Source organism: Mauremys reevesii, linkage group 3 (assembly GCF_016161935.1).
Source record: "Mauremys reevesii isolate NIE-2019 linkage group 3, ASM1616193v1, whole genome shotgun sequence".
Taxonomy (NCBI): domain Eukaryota; kingdom Metazoa; phylum Chordata; order Testudines; family Geoemydidae; genus Mauremys; species Mauremys reevesii.
The window spans coordinates 205,229,548-205,250,685 of record NC_052625.1 but is presented as its reverse complement, the minus strand read 5'-3'; the positions used below and the strand labels follow the sequence as shown (position 1 = coordinate 205,250,685).

Here is a 21,138-nt window from a genome sequence, read left to right as displayed (position 1 = left end):
CTTTAAACTGAGATGCAGGGCAGGCAGGAAGCTGGATTTAGGGTTGATCCCTCCAGCCAGGAAAATTAACATGCCAACCTAGGGTCACAAAGCTAAAACAATGAGCAGATGGCCCTGTCCTGGGGGGAGAGGTTTATCTGGAATTAAGATGTGAGGGTGGCTGGGAGACAAACATTGTGTCAACAGCTGCAAAAGAACTATTTTAAGTTGTGGAAGCAATACAGCCGTCAAAGCAAAACAGGAACCCAAACTGTTTTTGCAAAGCAGCAGCTACAATCCTGAATGGAACTGGGAAACAAACAATGGACATTCCACTAGTATGTGGCATATTCTCCTAGGAGAGCACCTCAGCAAAAAAACACCCTTGTGGGGGAGGACATGGGGATGGATCAAAGTAACTTTGATTCCGTTCAGGTTCTTATACAGTGCTTATCACCGTAGTATCTGAGTGGTATATCTTGAAAGGTATATTGAGGTGCCCCAAGGGAGACAATGAGAGGAGAAGAATGACATGGTACACCTGATCCCAGACAACGGATCTTCCTCACACAGGCTGTCACATACCAAAGGGTCAGGGAGAAAGGGACAGGCTGGACCAGAGAGCGTGAGTTCTTTAGAAAGAGAAGGATTTGCTTTCTGTTCTACAACTCTCCCACAGGGTGTTGTTTTAGGGCTGCTGTTCTCCAGCTGCACATGGAATGCTTAATGACCCGGACAAGAACCAGGTGTAAAGGATGCAAGCATGTTCAGTGAATAAATGATCGTTAGGATCTATTGGTCTCAGAGGGGAGTCTGAATTCATATTAAAAGCAGAACTATCGAGCCCAGCAGTATGGCTAATGATACGAGGTGTCTGCAATATTCCATCACGCTTCATCCTGCAAACAAATTAATTAGAAATGTAAAAGCCCACAAGGCCTAGGATATTTGGGACAGGAAGAGCAACCAGGCTAGGATGTAGTATCTACCACAGGGGTAGGCAACCCATGGCATGTGTGCCGAAGGCGGCACGCAAGCTGCTTTTCAGAGACGTTCACACTGCCCGGGTCCTGGCCACCAGTCCTGGGGGCTCTGCATTTTAATTTAATTTTAAATGAAGCTTCTTAAACATTTTAAAAACCTTATTTACTTTACATACAATAGTTTAGTTATATTTTATTGACTTATAGAACAAGACCTTCTAGAAACGCTAAACTGTATGACTGGCATGCGAAACCTTAAATTAGGGTGAAAAATGAAGACTCGGCACAGCACTTCTGAAAGGTTGCCGACCCCTGGTCTAACAAGCTATCCAATGATGAGAGAGGCACTCAAGAGAACAGACTGGAATTGGGCCAGGGTTACTTGTCTCCTGGAGCTCTCAGGCTGGTTACGGGGCTGCCTAATCCAATCCACGGTTTAATTTAAGAGCAACAGACGTTAGAAAAACAATCCACAAGAACAAAAGGTAGCAACAGGTATTAATAAATTAGAAGGATCCGTAATTAACAGAGACAAAAGCACAAGGTGAGAGCTGAGGACAGAGCTAGAGAAGAAGAGTAAGGCAGTAAAAGAAGAGCGAGAGGAAGAAAACGAGCATGACAGAGAGAAAAGGGAAAGTTGAGAATGTGAGGAAAGAATGTGTTAGAGAAAGACAGATCTAGGGAGCCAGAGCGGGAGGGATTCTATGGACCTTGCAGGGTAAAGTAATACAGGAGAACGTCCACTGGGTGTCACCGTAGCACCACGGCAAAGAAACGTAGCTTGACAATACCAAAAAAGTACCTGCCTTGCTGGATTTGAAGGTTTCTTGCACAGCTTCATCCTCGGGAAATGAAATCATGTGTGTGCTGTGCTGTCATTCCAATAGGTGGGATCTCCTGTGTGCGGAGCTGCCTTTGCTTGAGATCAGTTATGACACTTGTAACCTGTAGTAGCCCTGTTGGTACACGTCCCATCCCAGAGCATCCAGACAGAGGGCACTGCCTGGGTTGCTCATTCTTCCAGTAAACAGGAGAGCAAGAAGGAGGGGAGCATGTGACTACATAAACCATCCCCAGACAGATCCCTCCATCTTAGGTATGACAAGGTTGAGACTGGGCATATCTCCCCACCTGTGGCCTTCACAGGTGAGCTGGATTTATGATGGTCGATGCAGACACTGGGGCCTAGTTGTACAAGTGGTGAAATTGGCCCAAAGACTGCCGACAGGACAACGCTCAGCTCCTTGTTTCAGGTGTCCAGTCACAGCGTACACTGAGCAGGGAAGTGGTCCCCAGCGTGTGGGGCATGCCATCCAAAGGGGGCATGGAGAAATGTTCGTGGGGCGGACACAGCATGGCCTGGGCCAGTTCCACTGGGGGTGGGGAGGGAGCACTGCCCAGCTCTGCTCTGCCCTCAGACCCAGCTAGGGTGACCAGATGTCCCGATATTATAGGAACAATCCCGATATTTGCAGCTTTTTCTTATATAGGTGCCTATTACCCGCCCATGCCCTGTCCCGATTTTTCACACTTTCTATCTGGTCACCTGGCCCCGGCCCTGGCTGCCGGCCCCACTGCAACCCAGCCCTGGCTCTGCTCTTTGGCCCCACCCCCACCCCCAATCTTGGCCCTGGCTGTGGCTCCATTCCTGGCCCCAGCCCCGCTCCCAACCCCAGCTCCCGGGGGCGGGGGGCAGACAGGGTAAGGGGCCATATACATATACAGACTTATATGAAAAGTTTGGGGACCACTGGTGTGGAGTGCCCAACTCCTGGCCAATGAAAGGCACACTACAGCACCGTGATGAGCTCTGGTTGATTGCAGCAGTAGCCACCGGTGTCAATTGCTACTGCTCTCTGCCATGTGAAGGGCGTATAAAGCCTTGATAACGTGAACGCAGGATGTGACTGGGCTAGGTGGGACATACAGATCAGACTTGGTGCATCTGTGAGTCACACCTTTCTTATACCAACGCACTACGGGATGGACTTATGTCACATGAGACATGCTGCTTCCTCTTCACGGTCTGAGCTGGGAAAATGCTTCACGCAGAGCTGGGTGCTCTTCTGGGAGCCCATAGTTACGCACGGTTGCTAAGGAATCCAGTCCCTGCCTTGGTAGCCATATGTGTTCTGCACATCAATCTCCTGCTGTGTCTGGCTATTAAAGAGAGAGACCCATGTCCGCCTGCCAATGATCTTTCTAAGCAATGTCCTGTAAATGTCTCTCCCCATCCAAATAGTGTAGGCACTACCACCAATGTTCAGGGAATGACAAGAGTGATTACATTCAGTCATATCAGCTCTGCTCCTGTGGGACTCAGCTCCTCCAACAACCAGCCAGGCACCCAAGTGTCCCTCATCGCTGCCCTAACCTGGGCTGTTTTGGCATATCCCTCCCAAGGCTCCTCTAGACTGTCCACTGCTTGTAGCTGTTGGCTGAGCACCCCAAGCCTGCATGTTTCTCTCTATGTATTGCTGCATTGGCTGCCTACAGCATGTACTTCTCACTCCCCCTTACACTCAGCTCCCTTGTCAGGACTGGTCACCACAGCTCTTTTTGTCTAGATGTCTATCTTGGCTCTCCTAGCGTCCGTGGAGACTTCTCTGCAAAGCTGAAGTTAATAGGAGTTGTGTGTAATCAGCACCTCTGAAAATCAGGTCACTTATCTATGTGCCTAATTGTAAATTTAAGTGCCTAACTTTAGCACCTATGTTAAAAATCCTGGCCACAGTCTTGGATCCTGTGGCAAATTGCTGGCACTACTATCATGGGTCTTGCGCTTTCTCTTCTTGGGGGGGGGGTGTGTTTCCAGAGTGCTGCTTCTTGCCCCTGAACTGGGATATTAACTGCCCCACTAGTGTCCTAGAGGAGGAGAGTGGATAGGGAGGGACCCGGGCCTGCCCTCTACTCTGGGTCCCAGCCCAGGGATAGCAGTAAACCACTTGGACTAGTGGTTCCTTCCCCTGGGCTACTTCCCTCTCCTGCCCTTCAGCTTGTGGGGGCTTCCTGCCCTCCCTCTGCACAAGCCAGGTGCCCCTTACCTAGGGTCTGGGTCTTCTTAGCCCACCGCAGCACTCTTCCAAACTTTCCTCTGCTTCCCGTCAAACTGTTCTCTGCTCCAACACCTCCTCTTGTCTGATTGAAGCAGGGGGGTTTTATCAGGTGACTGGCTTCAGGTGCTCGGCTTCAGGTGCTCTAATTGGCTTCAGGTGCTTTAATTAATCTATTTCTTCCCTCCTAATCTAATTTCTTCCCTCCTTTCTAACCCTCTCCTGCTGCCCTCTGGCCATGGTGTATCACAATCCCTTATGGAAAAGTCCTATAGAATTTAATGAGGAAGCAACCAATAGGAGTCTAATGAAATTCCTCTAAATTCTATACTCTCTGAGAGAGGATGATAACCTTGCTGTAGGTTTTTTTGAGCCATCCTATAGAAAGGATACAGCGATACAGGATATAGAGTAGGCATGTGCTAATTAAATTTGCTGATGACACGAAGTTGGACAGTTTTATCAAGAGCAAGGAGGAGCAGAACCTTACACAGGAAGACCTGGCAGATCTTGGGGCTAGTCTACACTTACCTGCCGGGTCGACGCGGTGAGTTCGACTTTTCGGAGTTCGAACTATCGCGTCTAATCTAGACGCGATAGTTCGAACTCCCCGCGCGCTCCGGTCGACTCCGGTACTCCACCACTGCAAAAGGCGGTGGCGGAGTCGACCTTGGAGCTGCGGACTTCGATCCCGCGGCGTCTGGACGGGTAAGTAGTTTGAACTAGGGTACTTCGAGTTCAGCTATGCTATTCACGTAGCTGAACTTGCGTACCCTAGTTCGACCCCCGCCCTTAGTGTAGACCTGCCCTTGAGGACTGAAGTAATAGAAACTGGATGGGTACAGTTCTGTTCACCCGTGTTCAAGAAAGATGAATGTGAACTGGACCAGGTGCGGAGAAGAGCTACTAGAGATGATCAGAAGAATGGAGGGCCTAGTTTATGAGAGGGGATTAAGAGAGCTTGGCTTGTTTAACCTAACAAAATGAAGGCTGAGGGGATATGATTGTTCGCTAAAATACATCAGGAGGTAAACCCCAGGGAGGGAGCAGAGCCAGTGAAGACCAGTGTTGGCTGACTCAAGAACAAATGGGTATAAACTGGCCACAAATACATTTCATGTTTGACATTAAAAGAAGTTTTCTAACCATCAGAGGAGTGAGGTTCTGGACCAAACTCCCAATACAAATAATGAGGCCACACAATCCAACTACTAGTTTAAAGCTGGAGCTTGATACATTTACGAATGGTATTATGTGATGGGGTTGCCAGGGACTGGATCTGATGACTCAGGAGGGCCCTCCCTGTCCCATGTTCTCTTACAGGAGGATATTATTATTATTATTATTACCGGTATTTGCATTTAATGCCATTGGACTTCCCCATAAAGATGGCACTTCCAGAGCAGTGACAATGCTGTGAATTTTAAAAGAAATGTTAAATCCACTAGACCATGTCATCATGGAAATAGCAGTAGATTTGTGTTTTAAAAAGCCACCCACACCCAGAAAACATGGAAGTCCCTAGCTGGTTTATGCATTGTATGTGTTTATGAGATGGTTTCCTTGTTATTCATAGACTGCTGGATTTCAGGGCCAGCCAGTTACTGCCTAGAAAGCATGTGCATATTCTCAAGGTGACCGTGCCACCGTCTGTGTGTGTGTAGGGTGGAGTGAGGCAGAAGAGAGAGGGAAACAAAACAGTGAACAAATATGTCACCTCCATTAATCCAAGATGGCAACTGCTATTACTGCAGGAGCTCTGCCATTGGCCTAGAGAAAGTCAAATGATCCTGAGAACGTCATATAATCAAATAGAGTAAACTTTGTAGGGAACCAGTATTGCTGGTGGCTGAGCTGCATTTCCCTGCTGGAAGCCACTTTCTCATCTTGTGCAGGATGTAAAGTGCACATTGCAAGGGTGGCTGTTCTGAATTCTCTAGGCAACAACGTTTGGCATGAAATAATCCTTTGTTCTTCATGGCACCTTTCAAGGGAAACACCCAGAGCACTTGCAAGCCCTTGTTAATTAAATCTGGCAATTGCCATGTTGTGCTGCTAACCCACCAATCTATGTCTCCTGCCCTGCCCTCTCCCTCTCCCCCAGTTCTCAGCCCTTCTTGTTGCCCCAAAATCTTAGGGTGTCTCAACACTTCATTAAACTAAAAAATGGCAAAATCTGACTGTAACCGGTCCTTTCCTGGGCCGCCCCCTGCTGAGCTCTGTGCTCCCTCAATAAAGCACTGTGAGGCTTTTCTTGCTGCAGTACCCGTGGCTTTTATTTACATACAGTTCCCACCACCAGCGATACTATTTACAGATACACACAGGTCTTCCTATCTCCTCTGTTACAGGGAGTCTCCCTTCAGCCTGGAGACTGTCCCTTCCCTGGCCATTCCCTCCTTGCACTGGCTGCCAGCCAGCCTTTATAGCTCTTCTACCAGCAGGCCCACAGGTGCAGCCAGTTCCAGAGGCCAGGCACCAGACTTCTCCCCAGCCCCAATCTATTTCTCCTGATTGGGGCTGGCTGAGCAGGGGCTCATTAGGTGCCTTTGCACCAGCACCCTGCTACACTGACCTTTCGTTTTTCCTCCCAAGCCTTGCTCCTCTCCCCTTTTCCCACCACTGCTGAGAACTCCACCATCCTCCCAATCGCTCAACTCGCAGCCTCGGAGTGCTCTGTGGATCCTGCCTAGTACTATTTGTATTGCAGACCATATTGTCCTGCTTCTATACTCTTGTCCTCCCATCTGTTCCCTTCTTCACACATCATCCCTCCTTTCCCTAGCCCCACCCTTTGTCGGGCTCCACGTTCTGTCCAACTGAGCCTGTGGGGCAGGGACCGTGTCTCTGTAAATCACCCAGCAATGCTACTAAGGTGCCGTAGTAAAAATGCTGCAGCATGAAAGTTATTAGCAGTTCAGTTGCCCTGGTTCACACAGCGAATAAATGGCAGAGCCAGGTGTCCTAATTCCAACTTCCTTGCTCTCACCACTGCGGCTGAAGATTTAACATCACCCTGAGCTGTCTAGCGGCAGTGCTGTGTGCAACTGTTATGTGGGGGGTTTATCTGAGTCACCCTGCCATGATTCTGGTGGGTCCCTGTTTGGAAAAAAACACGAATGAATGAAGCAGCAGCCGTCTTTGCAATGATGCTCATTCCTTTATTGTTGTCATTGTTGCCATTTTGAATGGTGCTGGCACTTTCTGTTCATTTCCAGCACATCAAAGCTACCTTACAGAGTATTGAAGAAGTGTCCATCCAAAGCCAGAGGGGGTGTGAGGACAATGACCTTTCCCAGCACAGTATGTATAATATATATATATTTATAATATGTCCTGTATATTCATATGTATAGAGTGACAAGGACGGGCCACCATACAGGAAACTTTTGATTCCTAAATAAATCACCATAACAACAGGCACAAAAATTTGGTCCTAATCAAGGCCCTCACCTTGTCAGTCAATCAGCTGATTAATTAAAAAAAATACCAACCTGCTACCCCCCTCTGGAATCTGCCTGGTCGTCGCTCACACTGATGGTAAATAGTCCCCTTGGTGACTCACGCACACCCGCACACACCTACATACGTTCCTATGTAAATACTTACATACCAACATACAAAGAACAATAGAAATATACATCTGAGGTTGCAGCAAGGCGGTGAGGCTGTGGGAGTGATCCAGCCCCTCGTACCAAGGCAGAGGGCAGACACCACTGCTAGCTTCGTGGTTCTCATCAGTGTTTATTTACAGCCTTACTTGGTTTTTGTGCTAAGAAGATCGTGAGGTTCTTGGCAGCAGCAGATCGAGAGTGTGCGAGATTTTAAATGTCCATATGCAACAGATGCGTTGAAGCGGCACTTAGGCATTGAGAGCTCAGCGCCACCCCCGGCACGCATGCGCACGCACACGCGGAGCTGTCTGCACGCCATCGATTGGGGGCACTGCCTGGGGAGTTTTCTGAGGTCAAAATCAAAATTCAAAGCTGGCCAAGTGGCGAGATGTGATCCCAAAGTGTCTGTGTCAAATTTCCAACCCACCAGGGAGGTTTCTTAATGAGAGCAGCTGAGACGGCTGGAGAGTTTTCACATAGGCCCCATCATAGCTGTAATCCTGTCTGGGGCCTGTGCTTCATCACGGCACAGAAAATACCCTCCGGAGGGCAAACAGGCTGCACAAGACGTGGTGGGAGATGGTATTTAGCTAGTGACCCGTGTCTGCACTCACCCACCCTGTACGCCATGCGAAAGAAGAGAGCAGGGGTGTCTCTGTGCTACGTGCGGGTGGGCAGGCCCAGAGGTCAGCATGTCTAAAACTGGCCTGGGCTGGACTCCTAGAAATGGGTGGACAGGAGCTAAAGGGCAACTGCATTTGTCTACAGGTGCCTTTGTGTGTCTAGCTCAGCCAATTTCCAGCACACTCACTGCAGGTGGCTCTGGCGCTCGAATGAAAATCCAGCCGCTCTCTCTGGCTGTGTTTGAAGCTACATTCAGGGGCGCACACGATCCTGCAAATCAGGCATCCCGAGTCTGTGTGTTCAAGGCAATGTGGAAATGGAAGGTGAGAGAGGCTGTTCTGCAGCTGCCTCAGCTAGTTCAAGTTCCTCTTCAGTAATGGGGGAGAAGAGGTTTTGTTCTTGGAGCTGGGAATGGGACACACCTTTCCTCGGTGCATTTGGGTGGGGAGGTGCTTTTGACCCACCCATGTCCCTGGAGGAGGGTTGGAGCCCAAGTCACTCCCTGTGGATGGTGCTGGAGATAAGCTCCTTCACCTGGCATGTTGTCTGTGCAATTATTCCCAGCTGCTCACCCGCCACGTTAGCTCTCTCCTCTAGCCTGGAGAGAAGTTTAATGAGTTTGGGGATCCTGAGGCAGGTGCCTTGCTTCTGGGTGAGGTAAAGGAGCAAATCACTCAGGTTAAACCAGCACAGACCCCCATGCTTCTTCACAACATTATGGGCCAAGCTCTGGGGTGAGGCAGCAGGAATGAAGAGAAACCATCATAGAATCATAGACTCTCAGGGTTGGAAGGGACCTCAGGAGGTATCTACTCCAACCCCCTGCTCAAAGCAGGACCAACCCCAACTCAATCATCCCAGCCAGCGTTTTGTCAAGCCGGGCCTTAAAAACCTCTAAGGATGGAGATTCACCACCTCCCTAGGGAACCCATTCCAGTGCTTCACCACCCTCCTAGTGAAATAGTGTTTCCTAATATCCAACCTAAACCACCCCCACTGCAACTTGAGACCATTATTCCTTGTTCTGTCATCTGGTACCACTGAGAACAGTCTAGATCCATCCATCAGCTGCAGACCTTTGCTCCAGATGGAGAGTGAACTGTCCACCCCCAAGGAGTCTGCCAGCAGCTCCCCATTTGTAGCCTCAGCTAGTTCCATCCCACAAAATCTGATCACCTGCCTGCCCCCCAGCCGCATATAACTAGGCCAGGTCTCTGCTTACCTAGCCCCCTGACTTAGCATGGAGATGGGAGAATTGGGGAGCCACTAGCATATCTGAAGGGGGTACATGGAGCCTTCCTCCTGCAGCCCAGTGCTCCATTTTGTAAGTGTGGGGTAAGTCCAAGGGGGACTGAGCCTGTCTTCAATACCTTCAGTGTGGCGCTGGCACCGGAGAAGGGACATCTCCGTGGCCAGAGAGAGAGGAGGAATGTGCCCCAGCTTTCACTCTCCCCTCCCCTTGCTCCTCTCACTGACACTCCCTGTGACTGGCACTGTTCTATGGCAGCATAGTCCCCACTCCTATGGAGGATCTTCCATGAACCCGATCTCATGGATCCCTCACCTGAATGTGCTTTTTTGGGTTGCTCCATTAGCTTTTCTACCCACTGCAGATGGGCGGGGCTAGTTTCTAACCTCAGTCAGTGAGCTGCGGCTTCTCTCACCAGCTTTACACACCCACATCATCTCAAGTGATGCAAGGCACAACGAGTGCCATCCTTCCCCTGTCAGAAGCTGGTGAAAGGGGCGAGCGCTAGAGAGAAGTGTTGGTAGTGATAATGCACAAGCATTGTTGACCCTGGTAATGCAGAAGCAGGGGGCCTACACACTGCCCAATGCCCAGTTTGGAAGCTCCATGCTGGCTGGTTGGGAGCCTGAACGTATCTTGGAGAAAGTAGCAGCTGGCTTCATCTTTAAACAGGCACATGCGGCCAGCTGAGACTCCAGGTCCCAGCAGGCAGCAGGGCAGGGCTGCTATGCTCTGAAAGACAACACTGCAGCCTGCAGCTTCCATGGGCTACACCGTGGTATGAAACAAGAGGGTGGTTGAAGGCCCTGTTGTTGAGTTCTGGGGACTTCCTAGGCCATGCTTTACCCATCCGTGACCTGGGGACTAAATGGAAAACTGACTCAGCAATGGTTTGTTCTTCTCTAACCTGTACAAACTAAGCCCTTGATCTGGGGAGACTAATTAGCTGATTGCCATGATGCAGGGATTTGCTACCCAGTGATCCCTGCAGTGACCCTCCCCCCACCCCTTTATGTAGCACTCAGAGTCTTTGAAATAAGATGCTGTCGGTGTCTCCCCTCTGAAAGCTGAGTGAGGCTCCAGCCCTTCCCACTCCTCCGTTCCCGCCACAGTCCAATGGCCTGTGGGTTTCAACAGCTGCGCACTTGGGAGCAGAAAGTTTTAGAGAGCGTGGCAGAGGCAAACAGCAGTGACACTGAGACAGGGAGAGAGGGAAGCAGTCGTAAGTGCAGAAGGCTACAAGACAGGCGGTGGCCAGACCCTAATGAGAAACTCCCTTGGTCTCAGAACAATACACTCTATGGGGCCAGCCCTCATATCCTCCTAGGATTTCCTAGTTCAAGCCCAGTCGTCTGGATTCCAGGACGCACCTCCTTCTGCTCCAGCAGGGTGCTGGCCTCAGACCAGGAAAAGTGGAAGGACAATTTCATAACCCAAGTCTTCTTGAGTGAACCAGATAAATCACTTTCTCATTGACTATGATCTTGCAAACAGGGCCGGTGCAACCATTTAGGTGACCTAGGTGGTCGCCTAGGGCACTAGGATTTGGGGGGCACCATTTTTTTCGGCAGCGACCGCAGTGGCCGGATCTTCAGCCGCCCCGGTCACCGCCAGCGTTTAGGCAGAGGGAGCTGGGGCCGGGGAGTGCGGGGAGGGCCACCTGCAGCAAGTAAGTGGCGGGGCGGCACGCAGGGGAACTCCCTGCCCCAGCTCATCCCTGCCCCGCCTCCTCCCCGAGCACGCCGTGGCTGCTTCACTTCTCCCGCCTCCCAGGCTTGCGGCACCTATCAGCTTAGGCGCCGCAAGCCTGGGAGGTGGGAGAAGTGAAGCAGTGACAGCGTGCTCGGGATGGAGATGGAGCAGGGGTGAGCTGGGGCGGGGGGGGTGCCTCAGGGTGGGGAGTGGGGAGCTGCCGCAAGGGGGGGCGCCTCAGGGGGGAGGAGGGGAGCGCCTCAGAGCGGGGGCGCGGGGGGGGGAGGGTGCAAGGTGGAAGTTTCGCCTAGGGCACGAAACATCCTTGCACCGCCCTGCTTGCAAAGGTCTTTGATCTCTTTCCACTCCCTCACCCCCCACCCCAATCCCCTGGCACTACACATTTGCAAACTATCCAAGAGCCCATAACTGTCTATGCTCACTCAGCGGCCTGGCACATCCACCCAGAAGGTCTCAGGCGAGGACGCACCTGCCCTCAGCTGAACTGTTGAACGTCGGCGCACTCAGGAACACTGAACTTTGTTCTAACGGCAGCCGCCCATGCTGTTGCCGGAGCCATGTTTTAATCCTCCTCCTCAGGACTGGACAAAAGCGCCTCGCCTCTTGTCCCTCCTTCTTTTACCAGCTTCCCTGCTCTCCTCCACAGCCCCTGCACCAGACCAAAGTTGTTCTTGAGACTAGCAGTTTAACACCTTCTTGTAACACCCAGTCCAGGTAGCCAGTGCAAGGGATAGGTGTGTTCAAGTTACCTCTCCTGGCTCCGGCTCGTCTGCCCTTCACTGATTCTTTCCCTCTAGCTGCCAAGGACAGTAGAAACTTTCATTTCTGCTTTGACCGGCAAGGTCAGTTTCCAAGTAGATAATGTTGTTCTCCAGCCTCTGTGCACTTCTTTGGGGAGAACAGGAGATTCCCACTGGCTGCTCCACCCCAACGAGGGACTGTGAACCAAGGTGGACGTCAGATGACTTAATGGGGCAGGCCCAGCCATCGCCAAACGGTGCCGTTGGCGAGCAAAGTCCTAGGATCACTGGAAGACTTTAGCTCCCCCTGTTGGCTGGGTTTGGTTAATTCATACCCCCTTTGTTCGTCACAGGATGAGAGCTGAGCCCAGAACTCCAGGAGACGTCAATGCTGCTGCTGTCGATACGGCACAGGAAGTGTCTCTTCATCCATGGCCAGCAAACGCAAGGCCCAGCTGCCAGAAAATCCCCAAACACTTGTGGGAGCAGCCGTCAGCCTGTGCACGGGTCTTGTGGGGTATCCCAGGGAATCTGGCAAAGCAAACCACCACCCCACATGCGGAGTCCATGGAGGGCTCTGAGTGGTCTCATCTCATAAGAAAGCCATCAGAGAGGGAGGGCTTAGCTTCTCCCCCATCTTCTGTTTGTTTCCCCCTCGGAGGAGGTGACTGTGCATTAGGGGCGGGCAGGCTGCCAATGACACAAAGAAAAAGCAGCTGCCGCAGGCTGCGGCTGGCTCCTGCTTTAAACAAGATGTGGGGGTAGAAGAAGGGAGCAATCTGCATGGTGCCCACCACCAGCCTTGCCTGCGCCTTATTCTGAACGCGTCTCCTAACTCTGCATTGCCAAACTGCTTCATAAATAAATACGATCAATAAATAAAGTGACAGATCCAGATGGGGGGAGGGAGGCAGCGCCCGTGTCCCCGGGAACCGACGCCGAGTGTCTCACACAAACACACACACACACGAAGTAGCTGAAGACAAAGACAAGATGGGACTAGGCGGAGAGGCTGCCAGTGGGGAATCCCCTTCCCGGGCCGAGGGCTTTCGGAAGCAGCCAGTGATGGGTGGCGTAGTCCTTGCTGTAAGATGGAAGGGAAGGGAGGCGCTGCAGGGCATCACTCATGAGCTGGCATCGTGGGGGGACGCTGGGACACGGCCGCCAGGGAACCGTGAGTTATTGACGGTGGCAGCAGCCGGGGCGTCTGGCACCTGAGAGTGGGACAAGAAAAAGAGAAAAACTGGTCTCTTGTCACATCACCCACCTCCTCCCACTTCTCTCCAAGCCTCCCAGCCAGGTCCACTAACAGGAAACGCCAGCCATTTTGTTCAGCGAGGTGCTATAAAGGAAACTCATGTGAAGCTAGAGGGGACAGAATAAAGGCTGCAACATCAGGCTCAAACTCCCTTTGAATCCCAGGGTCAGTTCACAGCAGGGTCAGGTCTGCCCTTCAGGGATACACGGAGTTATCTGCACCCGGTGTACCGAGCTGCTGGGCCCCAGGCAAGAGGAGGCTGCACTTTAGTGGCGTAAGCTGTGGGACGGGAGACCCTGTACATGTTTGGTTTCATTGTCACCCTGCTTTTAACACTCGTTTAATGATTACAAAACTAACGTTCGTGTTTATCCACCGGGAACTGGGGGAGTCGGTCAACTTTAGGCTCCCAACTTTGAAAATGTCAGTCCCAGGTTCTCGTTGGGATTGTTCAGCCCACCCTAGAAGCTGGATGGAAGGCGGTTCCCTGCCCTGGCACCAATGCCGGCTCTTTACCAAGATGGCAGCTCTGAACCACTGGCTCGTCAGGACTAATGGTTCAATCCGGCTGAGGTGTCTCAAGGCTGGGCAACGCTGGGCAGTGTTTGCTGTGACCGAGGAGACTCGGGTCCCTAGCGCAGGGACTCTGGTAGGGCCTCACGGACAGAGACCTGCTCTAGGCTTGTGCAGAGGCTCTGGCCATGTAAAAAGCCCCCGTGTCCTTGAAGCTGCCTGGTTTGGGCAGGATGAGGTCCCACCAGGCCAATAACAAGCTTGTCATCTCTCTGGGGCCCTGGGCACTGGCAGAGTTTGCTGCTTCCATTTGATAAGAAAACCTAGCACGGGCACAGAGTGCTTCCCTCTGGCCGGCGCTGTGTGGGCACCAGTGACCCCTCCCCCGTCCCCAGGAGGTGGGCATGTGATAGAGGCAGGGGGAGGTGATGTGACAGATGTACCCATGAGCACATCCCCTGCCCCAGACTTCACCAGGGACAGGACCCTAGAGCAGTGACCGGGGATGGCTTTTCTCTCCTCCTCCGTGCTTGCAGCTTCCTCATTCCCTGATTCTCCAGCCTGAAGAACAGACGCCCCAGCAGCAACAAACGTGCCAGGCATGGAACAGACGGGTTGTTATTTCAATGCAACTTGTTATTAATTATTCCCTGGCAGACCAGCGGGGACCTCACAGCTGCTCATTTCCGCTCTGCCCCTTCCACCCCATGCTGCGGTCCCTGCCTCCCTTTAGCCCTCACGTTCACCCCACTGAGCGCCAGCAGGCATCAGAATCAGGCTGTTTTTCACTTCACCCCGGCAGACACTCACCAGGATCGGGACTTCCTCACCCTGGCAGCTGCTGGCCGCTCCAGGAGACTATCCAGGCGCATCAGTCTCTCAAGGTGCAGAGCTCGTGGGTCCTGCTCGCCCTGGTCCCCGGTCAGCTCAAATTCAAACACAGCTGGGGGGGAGAGGTCCAGCTCCAGGAACATGATGTTCTCAGCCTTCACCAAACAGGATGAAAACACCAACAAATGGAGTCACTGACAGTACGCTGATCACCTGCTGAAAGGCTGGGCTCAGCCCTGGGGGCAGGAGATTTTTTCTATCGGGGCAGCTGTAGGTCGGTCTCCCCAGATACGCTGCCTCCCATTTACATACTCTGACCCACCCCGGCTTGCTGTCCATGGCCCGCTCAAACCTCGGTTGCCTGCAAGGGAGCCGGCTAGTGCCACTTGTGGTGATGTCTCCACAAGGGACAGGACTGAGAGGCCCCAACTGCATTGCATACAGGTCAGCGAGCAGCTGTCTGAGTTAGACCATCAGAACGGCCACACTGGGTCAGACCAAAGGTCCACGTAGCCCAGGATCCTGTCTGCCGACAGTGGCCAATGCCAGGAGCCCCAGAGGGAATGAACAGAACAGGGCACTTATCGAGTGATCCATCCCCTGTCGCCCATTCCCAGCTTCTGGCCATTGATGAACCTGTCCTCCAGGAACTTATTGAGTTCTTTTTTGAACCCCATTATAGTTTTGGCCTTCACAACATCCCCTGGCAACAAGTTCCACAGGTTGACTGTGCATTGTGTGAAGAAACACTTCCTTTTGTAAACGCAGCAGAGTCCTGTGGCACCTTAGAGACTAACAGACGTATTGGAGCATGAGCTTTCATGGGTGAATCCCCACTTCCTTTTGTGTGTTTTAAACCTGCTGCCTATTAATTTCACTGGGTAACCCCTGGTTCTTGTGTTATGAGAAGGAGTAAATAACACTTCCTTAGTTACTTTCTCCACACCAGTCATGATTTTATAGACCTCTATTATATCCCCCCTTAGTTGTCTCTTATCCAAGCTGAAAAGTCCCAGTCTTTTCAATCTCTCCTCATACAGAAGCTGTTCCATGCCCCGAATCATTTTTGTTGCTTTTTTCTGTACCTTTTCCAATCCCAATAGATCTTTTTTGAGATGGGGTGACCAGAACTGCAAGCAGTATTCTAGGGGGGGCGCACCATGGATTTATATAGAGGATTATCCTTTGCCGAATGGCTCCTTACATCCTGTTAGCTTTTTTGACTGCAGCTGCAACCAATGTGCTGTCCACAATGACTGCAAGATCTCTCTCCTGAGTGGTAACAGCTAATTTAGACCCCATCATTTTATAGGTATCCTTGGGATTATGTTTTCCAACGTGCATTACTTGGCACTTGTCAACCCTGAATTTCAGCTGCCATGTTGTTGCCCAGTCACCCAGTTCTGTGAAATCCCTTTGTATCTTCGCAGTCAGCGTTGAATGATCTGGAGTAGTTTTGTATCATCTGCCAATTTTGCCACCTCACTGTTTGTCCCTTTTTCCAGATAATTGATGATGAATACGTTGAACAGCCCTGGGGCCAGTACGGACCCCTGGGGGACCTGCTATCTACCTCTCTCCATTCTGAAAACTGACCACTTATTCCTATCCTTTCTTTCCTGACTTGTAGCCAGTTACTGATCCATGAGAGGACTGGTGGGGGTGGGAGAAGATACCTCTGTTGGTGACTCTGGCTGGCAGGGTTGTGTGGGAGATGCTGTGGGTGTAAGCCTGCTCCATGGCACCTTTCTCCCTCACCAGGAGGCAGACAGTGCAAACTGTGAAGAGCTTAGCATGGCTTGGAGGGGTAGCTGGCTTCCTTTGACCCGTCAAACAGAGCTCTTCTTCCCAGGCCAACGAGCGTAGCCGCCAGGTGGATGATAACCCCTCCCCACCCCCCCAAGCTTAGAGATGCTCTTCAAAGCCAGACCTCGAACATGCTCCACCCAGCTGCTCTGCTTCACAAAGCTAAACTTCTCTTCCTGCTGATAGGAGCCACCACATTTCCACTCTCAGAGGACCCATTACCTTGATTCCATCATTCCCTCCACCAATTCACCCAGCCATACATCGGTTCCACCGGTTTCCCATCCGTCCACTCAATGACTTCACTCCACCCCTCCCTTCAGCTCCTGCACTCACCCGGTACCTAGGGTGGGATCCCATGGCCATGGCCACCCGCGCATACTGGCTGATGGGTCTCTTGTAGCCCACGGCAGAAGTCGGCCTCTTCTTCATTTGGTTGTTGCTGCTAAGGAGAGATTTATAATAAACATTTTTCCCATATAAAATGATCCACTAAAAATAAATCCAGGCAAAGCGTGGAATTGGCTGCCTCAGTCTCTCTAAATGGATGTAAATTTCTGCAGAGTTGGTCTCCCCTTCCTTCCTGTTCCGTGCCCAAGGTGTGGTGGAGAGCTGATCCCTAGACTGCCAGGGTTTTACTTCTACTGCACATCCTTAACTAAGACCATCTACAGTGATGAAAGGTGTCAGCCTTTAGCAACCAGAGGAATTTGGGGGGAGGTCGAAGGGGCTACGGCTAACAGCAGCTATACAGGACCCTTGCAGCTGAGTAACACAGCACTGGAATAGATTATCAGGCAGAGGAACAGGCTCACTCAGGAAGTTGTGACCTGTGAATCCCTGGATAGGAAGATCACCAAAGAGGGTGCTTGCTGGGTTGGGAAGTTGAAAGCCAAGGGAGCCAGAGGGGAGGCAAAGAAGAGAGATTTGGAGAAGCTTGTGGGGCTCATCCAAGAATCTCCAAACCTCCTGAGGCTTGTCCATCACTGGGATCACAGGCAGAAGGGCCAATGATGTTCTGGGTCAGCCAAGCTAGCCCCCTTGGCCTCCAATAAATATAGGCTGGGAAGGATTAGCTTTTATCGACAGGTGCCGGTAAACGTCAATTTCACCACAAACAGACACATTGATGAAAAATATTTCCCTGGATGATAACTGAGGTTTGCAGATCAGCAAAGTCAGAAAGATGCTGCTTGAGAGCTTACGAGTTTGATGTAAGGCTATTTACTCTGGCTATTTTGGCACGTGAGGTTGACAAGTTGTGTTTTCATGGTTAGAAAGCTTTAACTGTTTGAATCTCAGTGTCAACTGTCATGAAGTCCTCACTGTCTGAGCCCTCACTGTCTGCTCCCCGCATAATTTTCCACAACTGCGAAAATTCAAATCAATAAACATTGTAAACACAAACCGATATTATCCAACAACATGATAAAAAAATTAACATTCTGCCAAGCCTCAATAAATAAAAACCTTAGTCAGAAACATCAAATCTGCCTGTGCATAGTGTCTGCTTTCCCTGAGTCATCAGCTTTGCATTAGCCTTAATCACTGGTTCTCAAATTGTGAGGCCCATGGAGTATATCCGTGCGGACTGGAGCACTGGTTGATCATGAGAGCTGGTGGCATGGGGGCACATGCACTCCCCATTTGGGAAAGCTAGCCCCCTGCCCTGCCTCTTCTGCCCAAGGCTCTGCCCCCACCTCTTCCACTCCCCGCTCTGATCGGCCAGGCTGCCGGCGCAGTCTTGAGTCCGGGCTGGCCTGCTGGTGACCACAGCAGTCCAGAGCCCAGCTGGCCCACCGGTGCCTGGAGCAGCCCGGAGGAGCCCTAAGCCCTGGCCGGCCAGCCGGGGCCAAGCCCTGAGTCCGGGCCACCTGTAGGACCTCTGAGCCCTGCCAGGGCCCAGCCTTGGAGCTGCAGCGGGGAGCGTTAGCAGAGGTTTGGGGAGTCTTAGCCTCCCCCAGCCTCCATTACCCACTGCCCATGGCTGGCAGGGAAGAGACGCTGGTCAATGTGGCAGCTCCTGTCAAGAGGAACCCCAGGAGCTGAACACCCACTGGGAGCAGGAGCTGAGCAGATCAGGCCATTGAGTTTCCGTGTCTGAGTGTAGGGAGGATGCGGGGAGGGGTATAAGACAGTGGGTCCCCCCAGGGCTTGGCAGATGGGGTGGGAAGAAGAGGAAGGAGCTGAGATTGTGAGGAGGGTGGAGGAGGTGTCCAGACAGGATCTCAAGCATAAGAAGTGAACAAAACACTGGAAAAGTCTGAAGCCCTGTCCTCGGCCTCGCGGCCTCTCTGGCGAGGGGGATGGAGCTGCAGGCCAGGCAAAGGCTTTTCGGTCTCTCCAGACTGCTCCTGTCACATGGCCCTGGCACTCCCCGGTCCCGCGGAGCGCTACGTAGCCAGGGCTGAGCGGCGGGAAAGCAGCAGCGTCTCCTCAGACAGAGAGGGGCCAGGCAGCTACCTCAGCCGCCCACCTTAACTCTCCTGCCCTAACCTCCCCGTGCCCTGCAGTGCCATGGCCACGAGCTAGAGGGTTCAGGCCTTTCATTACAAGAACAGGGCAACTGGCAGAGCTTTTCTCCTAACAGCAGTGAGGTCACCGCTCTGCTGCCTGACATGGGCACAACATGCTAGACACAAAGCTGGTTGGTACCATACAGAGGCGCCGACCCCGGGGGTCTCCAGGGCTGGAGCACCCATGGAAAAAAATTAGCGGGTGCTTAGCACTCACTGGCAACCAGCTCCCCCCTTCTGCCCCAGCGCCTCCTGCCCACTGGTGGCCCCGCCAATCAACGCCACCCCGTCCATCCCAGTGCCTCATGCCTGCCGCCATCAGTTGTTCCGCGGTGTGCAGGAGGGGCTGGGGTGGGAGGGGGAGGAGTGGGGATGGGGCACGCTCGGGGAAGGGGGAGGAATTGAGTGGGAAGAGGCGGGGCGGATGCAGAGTGGGGGTGGAAAGAGGAGGTTGTGTCCCCACACCGCAGCCAGAGGCTGTTCTTTTCTGGCAGTGCCCATTCTTCAGAGCACTCCCCTCTGAGACTCTGGGGACTCAAATTCACCCCTCAGGAGGTGTTTTGGGAGGCTGCAGCTGGACAGTGACAACGTGTTACGGTGTTAAGGAGGGTTCTCAGCTCTGTGAGACAGTAACTCAATAACGGACAGGCTGTCCCTGGCCCACCTGGCTTCCGCCTGCTCTTCCATTCCAGACTGCTAATCCTCCCCATTCAGAATCCTCCCTCCTGCAGCCATGAGGGGGCGCTACCAGGCCTCCTCTCCCAGAATCGCAGCCTTACCCCCCAGCAGGCACGAGCGGCTGGAACTTCCACTGGTCCTCCTCACAGTCGTAGGACAGGCGGTTCATGATCTTGTTCTTCTCTTCAGGAGGGATAAAGTTCTCAATGATCAAGTATCTGAGCAAGAGCCAGGGTAAGAGGGGGACGGAGTGAGAACGTGGTGGTGGCAAGACAAAAGGGGCGAGGGAGTGAGAATAAAGAAAGGGGGAGATGAATGGGAGAAAAAGGTGGGAAGAGGCAAAGTGTTGGGGAAAGAGGAGAAAGAGATGGGGGAGGATGGACAGACACCCAGAGAAATGGGAGAGGGAAACATGAGAGCAAAGGGGAAGAGGAACAGGTAAAAATAGGATAAGATGACAGAACCAAAGATCACACAGAGAGAAACACAGCCAGCCAGCCAGAGATGGGGCCAGAAAGAGACAGAGCATGTCAATCAGACAAAAGAGACACAGCATTTCCTGTAAGCTTTGTTCTTAGACAAGAACTCTGCCAGTCCCCTGCTCACCTTATATTATTATTTTTCATTACAAATATTTGCACTGTAAAAATGATAACCAAAAGAAACAGTATTTTTCAGTTCACCTCGTGCAAGTACTGCAGTGCAATCTCTTTATCACAAAAGTGAAACTTACAAATGTAGATTTTTTTTTGTTATATAACTCCACTCAAAAACAAAATAATGCAAAACTTTAGAGCCTACAAGTCCACTCAGTCCTACTTCTTGTTCAGCCAGTCGCTAAGTCAAACAAGTTTGTTTTACAGGAGATAATGCTGCCCACTTCTTATTTCCAGTGTCACCAGAAAGTGAGAACAGGCGTTCGCATGGGACTTTGTAGTCGGCATTGCAAGGTATTTACATGCCAGATATGCAAAACATTCGTATGCTCCTTCATTTTTTGGCCACCATTCCAGAGGATATGCTTCCATGCTGATGACACTCGTTAAAAAAATAATGCATTAATTAAATTTGTGACTGAACTCCTTTGGGGAGAGTTGTATGTCTCCAGCTCTACTTTACCCCACATTCTGCCATATATTTAATCTTATAGCAGTCTTGGATGATGACCCAATACATGTTGTTCATTTTAAGAACATTTTCACTGCAGATTTCACAAAACACAAAGAAGGTACCAATGTGAGATTTCTAAAGATAGCTACAGCACTCGACCCAAGGTTTAAGAAGCTGAAGAGCCTTTCAAATCTGAGAGGGAGGAAGTGTGGAGCATGCCTTCAGAAGTCTTAAAAGAGCAACACTCCAATGCGGAAACTACATACCCCGAACCACCGAAAAAAAAAGTCAACCGTCTGTTGGTGGCATTTGACTCAGATGATGAAAATGAACATGCGTCAGTCCACACTGCTTTGGATTGTTATTGAGCAGAACCCATCATCAGCATGGATGCATGTCCCCTGAAATGGTGGTTGAAGTATGAAGGGACATATGAATCTTTAGCACATCTGGCATATAAATATCTTGCGA

General features: G+C 51.5%; 1 protein-coding gene across 3 annotated transcripts in view; it reads right to left on the bottom strand.

Annotated features, from left to right (window-relative positions):
• Positions 1 to 11,466: 11,466 nt before the first annotated feature.
• Positions 11,467 to 21,138, bottom strand: part of KIF3C (kinesin family member 3C) — a 55,670-nt gene continuing 45,998 nt past the window's right edge. Inside the window, exons 5-8 of one of the 3 annotated variants that reach the window (XM_039531967.1) lie at positions 19,659 to 19,775; positions 16,700 to 16,808; positions 14,537 to 14,712; positions 11,467 to 13,169 (exon numbers count right to left, since the gene is read on the bottom strand). In XM_039531967.1, the coding sequence (XP_039387901.1) occupies positions 13,076 to 13,169; positions 14,537 to 14,712; positions 16,700 to 16,808; positions 19,659 to 19,775 (496 nt within the window). In that variant the 3' untranslated portion in view covers positions 11,467 to 13,075. Of the gene's footprint in view, positions 13,170 to 14,536; positions 14,713 to 16,699; positions 16,809 to 19,658; positions 19,776 to 21,138 lie in introns of those variants that run through there. The other 2 variants (XM_039531968.1, XM_039531969.1) reach the window with 2 other exon arrangements.